Source organism: Convolutriloba macropyga, chromosome 6, assembly GCF_964194025.1.
Source record: "Convolutriloba macropyga chromosome 6, txConMacr16.3, whole genome shotgun sequence".
NCBI lineage: Eukaryota > Metazoa > Xenacoelomorpha > Acoela > Convolutidae > Convolutriloba > Convolutriloba macropyga.
Window position 1 is genome coordinate 62482956 of NC_134473.1, and position 12746 is coordinate 62495701.

At 33.1% G+C, this 12746-nt stretch overlaps 2 protein-coding genes across 6 annotated transcripts in view; one reads left to right on the forward strand and one right to left on the reverse strand.

Moving 5' to 3' along the window:
• The window catches only part of LOC142341835 (RUS family member 1-like), a 176175-nt gene that overhangs the window by 49924 nt on the left and 113505 nt on the right, over positions 1-12746 (reverse strand). The gene's annotated exons all lie outside the window — the stretch shown is intronic.
• LOC142341118 (acetylcholine receptor subunit alpha-like) overlaps positions 1-12746 on the forward strand; it is a 40997-nt gene that overhangs the window by 10392 nt on the left and 17859 nt on the right. For 2 of the 3 annotated variants that reach the window (XM_075392005.1, XM_075392007.1), the window contains exons 7-8: positions 236-509; positions 6777-6919. In XM_075392005.1, the coding sequence (XP_075248120.1) occupies positions 236-509; positions 6777-6919 (417 nt within the window). The remainder of the gene's footprint in view (positions 1-235; positions 510-6776; positions 6920-12746) is intronic. The other variant, XM_075392006.1, reaches the window with a different exon arrangement.

The following is a 12746-nucleotide window of genomic DNA, read 5'->3' on the forward strand; positions in this document are numbered from 1 at the left end:
GCTGTGGCCTAATGCTGTTCCGCTGTGATAAATCAGAAACCACAATTAATTTATTATTATTATTATTGTGCTCTGAAAAGCTTTGAAAAGCGCTAAAATTATGTAAGAAGTGCGCAAAAAAATCTGCGCATACTGAATTGAGCCTGGTGGCCAATTTAGGCACACTAATGAATAACTTGTGGCACACTAATGAATAATTTGGGGTACACTAATGAATAAATTGGGAATTTTTCAGCTACTTCGGATGATAGTACTTGGGTTCCTATCCAAAGTGACCTTCACATCTCTCAAGGGACTGGAAAGTTTGGAGTCTAAACAGAGCCAGAAGGACACCGAGAACAGCCAGTCAACATCAGAACACGGACAACAGAACACTTCTGATACAGACAGCAAAAAAGAGAAGCCAAAAGATGGGAACTCAATACCTCTGGAATCAAAAACAGAGACAAACACAGAGCAGAAAAAGGAGAAGAACGCTATACATGAGACCAGTTTCAGTAATACTTCCAGTTTGAGCTATAAAATATATTAAAGAGCTTTTTTAAAAAGTGAAACACTTAACGGCCCGGGATTTATCTAGTAAAGTTGGATGAGATATGCTGGTTCGAAATCAACGTATGAATATATCCATTTTGCCTATTTTTGACATGTTGGGCAATACTGAGTTCTATTCTAAATTTCGGTCAAACATCCCAGCCAAAAACCAACGGTTACCTGCAATATGGTCCAAGATAACTGCTTTTTGGCAAGATTGTAGCAAGACAAAAGTGTTTCTTGCAAGAATCTTACAAGATTGCCGTCTTGTTGTAAGATAACTGTTTAAACTATGCATGTTTCTTGCAAAGTAACCATAGACAAACTACAAACGAGATTAGTTAATTCCTAAACAGGCTTGAACACGAACATTAGTTAATTCCTATAGTTTGTGGGGGAATGTAATGGACATGACTGTTCAAACCTGTTCTGAAATGACAGTTCAAACCTGTTAAATTTTTAAAGGTTTGCATGAAAAGAATGTTTTTTCTTTGCTGTTACAGTCTTAACGCACAATATTCCTATTTGAGTGTTAGCTTTTCATCAATTTGCTGTTTATTTTATTATTTTTTTGCCCGGCAATGGAGATGCATGCTATATCATCTACGTCAACACCCCTAGCTTCAGAGGTTGCCGTGAGTACCATCAAGACAAAGAAGTAAGTGCATTGAAAAATGAAATCGAGCTCTTGAAAGCAAAAATTATATTGCAGGAAAAAGAAATTAGGAAACTAAGGGCAAAGCAAAATAATATTAATGATCGACTAAGAGCGCAGGTGAGATACACGTGAAAACATTCATTGCTGATCGTAAATCCGCTCTTCAATTTTCGACAAGTTTCTAATATAACCCACGAATCTTTAATAATTTTAAGAATTTCTTTGGGGTCGAAATTACTGCAGACAAACATCGTAATTTGCAGACAAACAAAATGTCTATGAGAAAAGAAAACAACTCAGAAAACAAGAAAACAGGATAAACAACAAATTCATCTATCTCAATCAGCACTTTCCAGAGTGTGAAGATCAGGTCAAAAGCGAAGCAAAAAACAAAGCATGATTACTGCAATACACAATTGTGCAGTTTCAGTGCTTTTAGTTGAAAACGGCAAAACTTGTCAAAACAACGATACAGAAGACTTGAACACAGTCAATGCTGTAAAACGTAAGAGGCATTTCGGAATATCTTCCAAAAATTTCTCACATGACTTTTGAATGACTTCTTACAAACTCAGTAGCTGCAGTTGCAAGCTAAAACGTAACTTAAATATTTTTGTTTTGGATTCTTTCATGTACGCAATATGCGAACAACTCAAAACCGAGGGTAGGACCTTCACGCAAAAGCTTAGTTCGTAACGTGCTGATTGTCCTTTTTCTATTTTTTCCAATTCAATTTCACAAGTTTTTTGCTTTTTCAAGTTTTTAAAATGTCGGCTTATACACATTAAAAAGGAGACCTCAAAATCATCTAAAACTTTAAAAAACCGTTTCGGCACTCTGCCTGTGACTTCTACAGGGTGTTGCCTGTCGGTTATAATTTACGCAACTAATCAGACCGATGAGGAGGAGAGCGAAGAAGCAGCATATATTGATTTGTCGCTGGTGATTTCTGCAATCAACAAATCGAGAAACAATTACGCACCAACATAGCAGAATAACTGATAGTTTTCTGCAAGAAAAAATAAAGAAGCAGACTGTAAAGGCAGGGAAATGATAACGAACAGTATTTCTACGTCAACAATGATATATAAAAGATTCTGTCATGCAAGACAGATCTATTTTGTCTTTCAAGACATTCGATCAATTTCGAAGACTTTAGAATAGTTTGAAGTTTACATTAATTGCTCGTCTCTGGAACTGGAAGCGGTTTGTCTGACTGAAACATGGTTCAATCCTAACTACAGCAGTAAGAGTTTTTGTGGATGGTTATCAAACCATTATATCAAACAATCGTAAAAAGGAGATGATAGTGTTTCATTCTGCTTGAAAAACAACATAATTTGTCGGATTGTTAATAACCATAAACGAATTTGGTTCAAACACTAACACTTGCCATTGGAAATTTAAATGAAGAAATTTGGTATAAATGTATTTACTTGACGCTATATTGCACCAATAAAGCCAATTTCCTTTGGTCAAAAGATATCTCGACAGCCTAACTGTTTATCAAGAAAAAACCAAAAACTTTGTGATGATTTTATTAATAGGTTTTTAATGAGTAGCAAAAGTGGTGAATGTTTAAAAAAATCTTTTAGCCAGAATTGGTTTCAGGATATCAAATGGTAGAAGTACGTTCGTGCACGCAAATTTTTTAACGTTTTCATAGACACCAAAGTTAAATCAACATGTTTAACAGATCATCACACAGTTAAAAAATCTTTTGACCTCGATGGCAGTCCACACAAGTGTCTCAGAGCTCTGAAACGTTGCAGTTGGCAAAACCAAGATAGTAGTATATTAACGGAATGAGTAAAAAGGATCTAACATATCAGTGTGAGCTCAACAAGAAAATCTTACCGATCAACAAAATCTTCAAAAAATTACGCGAATTGATCACTGACGCAGTAAATAACACTTTCCTTGAATAATATCGTACAAGAAAAAGGGAATCAAAACTGGAATGACAAGGAAGATAGAGAATTAGTGACAAAAAACGTAGTCTGAGGAAACTGGCAGATACAACTGGATGTCCAGAAATCAATGAGAACTTTGAAAAAATTTGTAAAAAGTTTAAATCACTCATCTGGTCTAGAAAACAAACTTTTTTAAATGAGAACCTACTTAAAAATCGAATTTACAAGAAAGTAAATATATTAAAAAAGACTTTATAAAAACTCAATAATTGAAAAAAAATCAGTACCTGAGAAAGAAGTAAAATACACTATCAACAACTGTAAAAGCAAATCAAGCCTTGATTGCTATAATTTGCGCTACTTTTTCATTGAAAAAAAGTTTCTGACTGTTTAACAGCTCTTTCACAACTAATGTTTAACTGAAGTATAAAAACTGGACAATGAACAGAATATTTGAAAATTGGAAAACTTATAGCGTTCTTCAAAATGAAAATAAAGTGCTTGAGTGGATTATCTTTGATCGTATTCAAAATTATCTAAACGCTTTTGAGATTCTCCCAGGTTCGCAATATGGTTTCAGGCACGGGAACAACGCGATTGATGCCATTGCAATTTTAATAGAAGAAAAAAGATCAAATCTCCCCAGCAACAGTGACAAAACCAAGTGCAGCTTTCTAGACATAAAGGAATCGCTTGATTTTGTCGATCTCAACATCTTTTTGCAAAGTGCTCGCGGCTTAAAAAACAACATTTTAAAATGATGTGTATCCAAACAATTGCAGTATACATTAATTGGAGATAAAAATTCCAAACTTAAGCCTATAGAACTAGGCAGGCCACAGTGTTCAATTCTTGGACCTCTGTTGTTTATTATATATATATATATATTATATATATATATATATATATATATATATATATATATATATATATATATATGTGACTTGAGCGTGGGGAAATTGAATGAGTAGAAAAATGACTGTAATTTTGTATGCCGAGGACACTGTTGGAAAAACTGTTCTGCATCTACAAAAACTTAGATAATGTTTATGATTGACTCATTAAAAAAAACAAAATCACACTGAAAACGGAAAAAAGCAACTGCGCTGCGTCAAGAATATAAATAAAAAGTACGAAAATTGATAAAAAACAATTTTTCAAATATCTGGGTACCACGATATACAATGAACAGACCACTGAAAGCATGCGTTGACAAAATTTTTGTCGAATTGCTCTATCTTTTAACGACTGAAAAATCTTTTGAATGAAAATTAGATGATAAAAGCACTTAGAACATACATACAAGCATTACTACAATAAGGAGTCTTTTTATAATGGAAAAAACAATAACAACATTTAGCGAAATAGACAAAATTGTCAAACGCATCATTCGGCTATTTGTAATTTTCCATCGAAAAAAGTTTGAAAGCACTTACGATGAAGAGGTAACCAATAGGACTTATTTAGTATCAGAGTTACATGCCAATAAAGTACTGAACGAAACAGTAAAAAACGGTAAGAGGACAATCTAATGCTTCAGCTATTTCAAGGGATTTCTCAATGCAAAACTGCCTTACAAAAGCAAGCAGTTAATTAAAAACAAGATAACTCTAAGTAAAAATAAATTTCATAGTTTTTCAATAATAGTTAGGATAAGGCCGGTCCTAAGTATGCTTCTTGGTTGTGACTATGGAATAATCGAAAAGACTGAAAACATGTCTGCCGCCGAAAACAAGAGCTTCTGTCTTAAATTCATGGATAATTATATTTTAGGTTTTAATGACATAGTCAGTTATATGCGTTTTAATACAACGGCTAAAAGGTGTTCCTGAAGCGGAATTAGGTTTCTTTGCAGGTTTAATAGTGCCTAGACAAACTGTTCTTCCTCTTTTTTTCATTTTGAATCTTTTGAATTAAGATAAACTGAATGAGAGATTTGAAAACGGGCCATTGCCCAAAATTCAGTCATACAATCAAAAATGTGATTGTATATGCAAAAGTAATTGTGAAGATACTTATTGTCTGACGGAAATAGTTTATTTTTCTCTTTTGTTTATTTTTGTCTTTTCATGGTGTCAATTAAAGCGCGGTTTATAGCTGGTCTGATATTGTTCTCCTGAACAAAACGGTTATCTAATGAGACTCTTGCACTTATCTTATAAGATAAACGTCCTCTTGGAGTGTCTTGCAAAACATTTGTATTTACCATGATCCTGCGAGATTGCCGTCGTAGGCAGAAAACTTGCAAGATCTTGAATGATAATCGTCAGCGGTGGACTAGTGTAAAATCTTATCAGAATATTTTCCCAAACTTGGAGCATGTGAATTTTGATTAGACAAAAATAATGGGATGTTTTCCATAAAAATAAATATATATGCAAGTTCCAAAATTGACGGACTTATAAAATGATAAATAATTAGCATCCTCTAAACCAAAAAAGAGAAGTTCGAGAATCTGCAGTTCCAGAACTAAAAAAATCTATTCGAAAGCTGATTTCCTTGATTTTTCACTTTCATATTAAACGAGCTTTTAAAATTGAAGTTTTTAAAATTTGATAAAAATTGCGGCATCGGCGTTGAATTATTTTTCACCGGTTTCACCGCATTCACCGCAATTCTAAAAATTTTGGATCTTAGCCTAATCTGTACTTTTAATCAGTTTAAATTGTATTTTAGCCTAGACATATATTATGCTGCTCTTGCCAAAATATTTGAGAAGTCCTGAAATATTGAAAATTCTCGAGAGAAACAGGAGAATTATATTTCAGCTAAGCATTTATAACAGTTTCTGATCCTATCATCATAACTTGACTTTTATGGCACCATTATGAGGCAAAATTTTTGTCAGATTCAAAAAACGGCAGAAATTGCTCATTTATAGCCATATAAGCAAAATGAAATGTACTTTGATACTGAATAAAATAGTGACTCCGAATGGGATGGGCCGGCTTAAGTTCTGGGGTCGTTTTAAATCGGTAAGCAACAATGCCACTGGATATTTTCTCCCCAGCTCGCCAGTGCCTTTCAGAGGTGAAAGCTGTAAAATTTGAGTTCTTTAGCGGTAAGATATTACGAGAATTGCTATTTGAGCGGTTAATTTCTCTTCATCGCATTCACCGCAGTTCTTAATTTTTTGGCATTTTTTAGCGTTGACACGTCTCGAGCAACCTTTCGCGTCATATAAAGGTTCGGAGCCCAACCACTGCATAATTTTAATTCAAAGAACAAAGAATGAAATCAGTTTTTTCAAAGAACTGTTTTTTTCGAGCACCATATTTCAGTAGCCAATTTTGGTCAATTACAAGGTTCTTTTAGGTCGATTTGTAAGAAATTGCATTATTATTATCTCCGTTTTTGTTGTTATACTTTATCCCACCAGGTACTATAGTACGTGTATGTGAACGCGCCCTAGTCGAGCTTACACGCCTATCTTGTAAGAATCTTGCAAGACTTGTACCAAATATAATCTTACAAGAGTCTTTCAAGATTCTTACGAGATCTTGCAAGACAAGCGTTTTTGTAAGATCCATACAACATCTTAAGAGATAGGCGCGTAAGCTCGACTAGGTCGTTCATTAATGGTCTCTGTCATAAACGAGGACAAATGATAACCTCAACCTGGGTATACACACAGCTCTCTGTTGAATTGTGAGTATATGTGAATTGTTTAGACTTTGCAGACGCAGCCCTGATAAAGACAGCAGAGTTAGTACAGCAGAAGATGAAAGAAGAACCAAATCGTCACTATACTCTCTCTTCCTCATTGGCAGACGATAACAATTCAGACAACCAACTCATGCTCAAACTCAATAAGGTAAATATAGTGTAATCATATTAGGTTCTAATTTAATTTAATATTAATAAGTGAGTAAAAATTCGAGTATAAGTGATGAAAACTCTATAAGGTAAATGCAGTGAACATATAAAACACTTTGGCCGTTGCGTTGTTCTGTTTTGCCCAACCGTATCATAACCCCCTCCCTCACTCCACCCACCAGATTAGGGGACGGAAACGTTTACGCTTTTGTGACCCTCACGCACACGTGTTTATTTTTTTTACTTTTTTACTCAGTAACACACAATAGAATAGCAAGCGGTTTCTCAATACTTGGTACGCCGGAGGGGGGGGGGGTTGGGGCAAAGTAGAACAGGGCCCTAATTTAGTAATCCTCTCTCATTTTACCTCAAATGAGAAATGAGCTGAAGGCCATAAGGAACAATTTTTTCACAGTACTAGTTTTAAGCGTCTGAAGAAATTAATGAAAGTTGGCATCTGCTGTTCAAATTCCTTTGAAATAAAATTTGTGCAGCATTTTTTATTCATAGATACTTGTAATGATCAGTAGGCTGTTTGTTAAAATGAGAAATTTATATTATTTAACCAAACAATTGCTCAATACAAGTGGAATAAATAGTAGACCAACAGAAGCTCTTTTTGACTAGCTACGAGGATAAGAAAATTGAAAAAAAAACTAAAGCTAAAACTTCATATTTAATCAACTAGTTCTTCCGGCTACATATCTTAAATAATAAAAAAGAATAAAGTTTGAAAATTGAAGTAGATTTATCCTACTTATCCCCAAAGCTCAAAACTTACTAAAAAAATAGAAGAAATGATACACACATATAAATAATTCTAAAGTCCTAATTGAATTATTTAATGGATGAAAGTCTGAATGGTATTTCGTGCAGGTGCTTTTAGTTAGTAATATAAAAAGTTGATTTTCAAATAATTTATTTTAGCATTTGATAATGATGATTCAAACATAGCTACATAAAAACTTTTATTCAATTTCTTTTTGTAAATTCAAATTATGTAAACTGATGATATTATAAAACAGAATTGTTAACTAAAAATGAACAAGGAGGCTCGGTAATGTGCGCTCGCACATTAAGTTCACACCCCGCTCGTCTACATTTTTCTTCTAATTGTCTACCAAATGAGGAAGAGATAAAAAAAAAATTAACATATCAACAAATCGTTCAACAAACTACTAAAAGAATAAAACAATCTACTCTAGAGGGCCTATGAGACCTGTGGCTACCGTAATATGACTACCAGAAAAGACGGCAATACAAATCAAATAGTTACAAATATTAATTACGACCAAAACTCCTTGTCCATTTTTTGAAAACCACTAATAACCAAATCAAAATGGCATCATACTAAGAAGATTAACCGGTAATTTTTGGAACAAAGATGGGATTTTTCCTCAATGCGACTTGGCAACAAGTCGCCTAGAAATGAGCAAAAGCGTCAAAAGTTTATTAAAACATTGCTTTTTTTTTTAAAAAAAAAATGAACTAAATTCGAACTGATTAGAAACATTACGCATCAAATGAAATCATTGAGAGGATCTTTTATATCTCAATAGAGAGCGATTGAGGCCCTTCATTATCCAGGAAAAGTCATACAACTACAAAAAGAACGACAAATACAGGCAATAACAAAAATTTTGCACGAAAACGATGTCCCCCCAATCAATTAAATATTAAGCTGATCACTAAAAACAATGAAAATCTTCGTTTGAAATTTTTGCAGGTAACAACATTTGTATGTCAAATGATGCCCATTATAGTCATACTGTGAAAAGAAATCAAAAACCTACAAAAAAGGGGCAAGTTTGCAAAAATCTCGAAAATTGGTGTTTATGAAAACTGGTTGTTCCAAGAAGAAAGACCATTTGAGGAAAATAAAACCGCTATGAAGAGCAAATTGTATCTCAAAATAAAAATGATTTGAATTGTATATAGACATGCTTAGCTGCAAATTAACAGAAATAAAATTGGCAAACCTCAATAATCTATCTCTTTTTTTATTAAAAACAAATATTTTCGAAATTCATAGCCAACAAAAGCTTTCGATTAAAAGAGTAGACAGTTTGTCCTGCAACTAGTTGGAAAACTAATTGCGACTAATATTAATGTGACTAAATCATAAGACTATAAAATAACATCAAATACAAGCTGAACTAATAAGTTTCACAAACAACTTTACGAAACCACAGTTTTGAACCATTAAATTTTACCGCGCTTAAACATAAGATATGAACAGCGAGAATATAACATCTTCATTTGCGTCTCGTTTAATCATCATAACATCTTTTTGCAAAACGACTATCACAAAATGACTGCAAAAAGAACCACAAACACTGAAAAGTATCTAAACTTCACAAAATTCTTCTGAAACAAATTGTCTAAGCCCTGAAGACATCATTTAGGAAGTTTAAACAACAGAAAAACTATTGATTGAATGAACAAAACATTAAAAGGAGCTCTTAATATTGAGGCTAATTTACGAATATGATACAACATTGTAAAATACGAAAAAAAAACGCCAACCAGAACAAAAAGGGATAAGTTGAAGTTTACAATTACTCTTTTTAGAAATATAATTCGGAAGTCAAAACAGCCTTTAGTTTTTTACCGATATCAGTTATTTAAGTTCACGTGTTTATCTAGAGTTGGCCACTGAGCCGTTTAATTACACAATTTTTGGCATATGACCACAAAAATTAACAACAAAGAAAGGGCAAAAATAAAAAACTGTACCAATTTCCCCAAGAGATCGGTGTCGCAGCCCCTCAAACCATATGTTATGAAAACAAAAATTAATTTCAATTTCAAATGTTGTAAAGTTTTTTTCAGTTAGATTGTTAAATAATGTGACAATATACAAAAACAAAAACAACAGCATATATGGTCTATTATGCACAAAAATCAGGAAATTTTTGTATAAAAACTCGTAGTAACAAAAGCAAGAAAACCTTCTGTTAAAACAATCGGCCGCAAAATTAGTTTTTGTTCTATGAGGAGGAAGGGTTGACCTGTACTTACTGAGAAAAAGCAAAATGTTGACTAAAATAATATAAAAAATTGGCAAGTTCAAAAAATGACTGAGATTTCCTTAAAACAAATACATTCAATAACATAAGAGACATTAGGTAACGACCGAATGAAGAGAAAAGGTTAAATTGCACCTCTAGGAGAAGAAATTTAGATCTTTGAGTGGTTAAACTTAAAAATCAGACTGCCAAAAGAATAACAATTGAAGGCAAAAGATAAGAATTCACTTAAACTTTACTAAAACTCTCCCTCAAAGCCAGAGAAACCCCTTGATTCTCTGAAAACAAGCTGTATCTACAATTGGCTCCAAATTTACGTGAATTGGAGCTGTCATTAACGGAGCCGTGAATAAAATTATTGTCAGTAGTTTGAACTAAAAAAAAGCAAAATATTTAAAAAAAAAGACAGCATCAAAATAAAAACCAAAAAGTCTCTGATTCTTTGTGTCCAAGATATTATCAAAACCTCTCCCTGATTTTGTCGCGCGCCCAGCAAACCGAACAAGTGTTCCAATTATTTGCTAATTAGACCAATTGTTGAGAGTTGAATTCTTCAAATATTGAAAAAGAAGATGCATTTTGTATAATTATTGAGTTAAATCTGCAAAAAAAACGGCAAAGTTTTAATTCCCGAAGACTTTAACACGGCGCCTAATTGCAACTAGACATTTTTTGTGTTAAAGTTTCCAGGTCACTAAGTGTGGCAAACTTTAACAAAGTTGACCAAAAAGCATGTTTTGTGCCATTTTGATGAAAAAAGTTTGAATTTTAAAAATTTTATCATAATTTTTTTGTCAAAAAAACTCAAATCAACCAATTAAGCAACGCCCTTTTGTACCTAACGTTAACAACAAAACTCTGCCGTTAAAAATTTTAACATATTCCGAATTAAATTAGCGAAATTTTGCCAAATTTTAGCAAAAATTACTGAAAATGTGAACGAAAACAGTCAAATGTTCACATAATTTAAACCTCGATAACTCGCTGTAAGAAACTAAAATCGAAAAAATCTCTTCAATTCCGTATTTTACGCTGGTTGGGGCATTTTAATGATACCACTCACAATTCTCCACGAAGAATATATCGGTCGGCCAAAATTGATTGAACAAAAAAACACAGTTGAGTATATAGTTCCTCCCTCACCACTAAAATGGGGTTCGGAACAAAAACGAAAACTACACAAATAATTGGACTTGACAGCAAATTAAATCCAGAAATTGAAATCCACTGAGTTCATTGCGTCGGTTGAAGATCTTATTTTTCATCTTTTAGTTGTCAACTGAACTTCAAAATGTCTAAAAACTAATACATAATCAATAACAGTTTTTAATCTTTAATGCAACAATTTGCGGCTTTTTTTTTGACCGGGTTTGTAAACAATAGCTTTGCAATTTTTTATTGTTTTCTCGTTTTATCAATCGTAATTACAAACGCCGCTGTCTCTGTTGAATTATATGTTGTGAAAAATGGTAGTAAGTTTGTTTTCAATTCCCTTGATTTAAATTATTTCGAATTGGCTCAACATCTACATAGTTTTTAGTTATACGACGAATTTAAATTAGAGATATCTTTTCTGACACTTAATTTTCTTAAATCCAAAATAATTCAAAAATTTTTTTATTTACCACCTCATGCAAATTTCACAACTGTAGCCAAATATCAGTCATATGCAAGCCAGTCCGAATGAATCAATTCACCTAGAATCATCTGTAATTTCAAAAATTAATATGAATCACATTTCATTGTTAGTTTTAATACATATAATTGGGTCCAACCGGAGCATTTTCCACAACATTTACTCTTGTCATTCAGTAAACTCTCTGTTGTACAATGAAACCAGCGTTATCTTTCTTTTCTATTATTCCGTACCTTATTTACCATTTCGTTTGCCAATTTCCATTTAAAGTTCTAGTTCAATTTATCTTCTATTCAACATTTGTTTATGCTTGTGATGTTTCATTCATACTTTTTCATTCCTTAATAAATTCCATGTTATGTCCGTTCCTACTTCTGTTCTTTCCGTGATATCAGCATTTTGAAATTGTTCACACTCAATAATGTTGGCTGTCTAATCTCGGAACTGCTGCAAAATTAGCCAGTCACGTTAGAACTGTCATAGTAATCATTTATAACTTTTTCTTCCAAATCACGCCAAGCAAAGACAACCTGCTATGAAATCTAGCTCACAACGAGCCTTTGGAATTACAATCAAATAATAACCGCCCCACAATTCAAGCGCTCCGCGAATCAGCACTGTGCCAATTCAATCCAGCATTCGCAAAATTAATAAGCTTGATTCGCTCCTCGAGAATATAACTCGAGGAGCGAATCAAGCTGGAGCGAATCATAGCTTGATTCGCTCCTCGAGAAAGATATGAACAGCGAGAATATAACATCTTCATTTGCGTCTCGTTTAATCATCATAACATCTTTTTGCAAAACGACTATCACAAAATGACTGCAAAAAGAACCACAAACACTGAAAAGTATCTAAACATCACAAAATTCTTCTGAAACAAATTGTCTAAGCCCTGAAGACATCATTTAGGAAGTTTAAACAACAGAAAAACTATTGATTGAATGAACAAAACATTAAAAGGAGCTCTTAATATTGAGGCTAATTTACGAATATGATACAACATTGTAAAATACGAAAAAAAACGCCAACCAGAACAAAAAGGGATAAGTTGAAGTTTACAATTACTCTTTTTAGAAATATAATTCGGAAGTCAAAACAGCCTTTAGTTTTTTACCGATATCAGTTATTTAAGTTCACGTGTTTATCTAGAGTTGGCC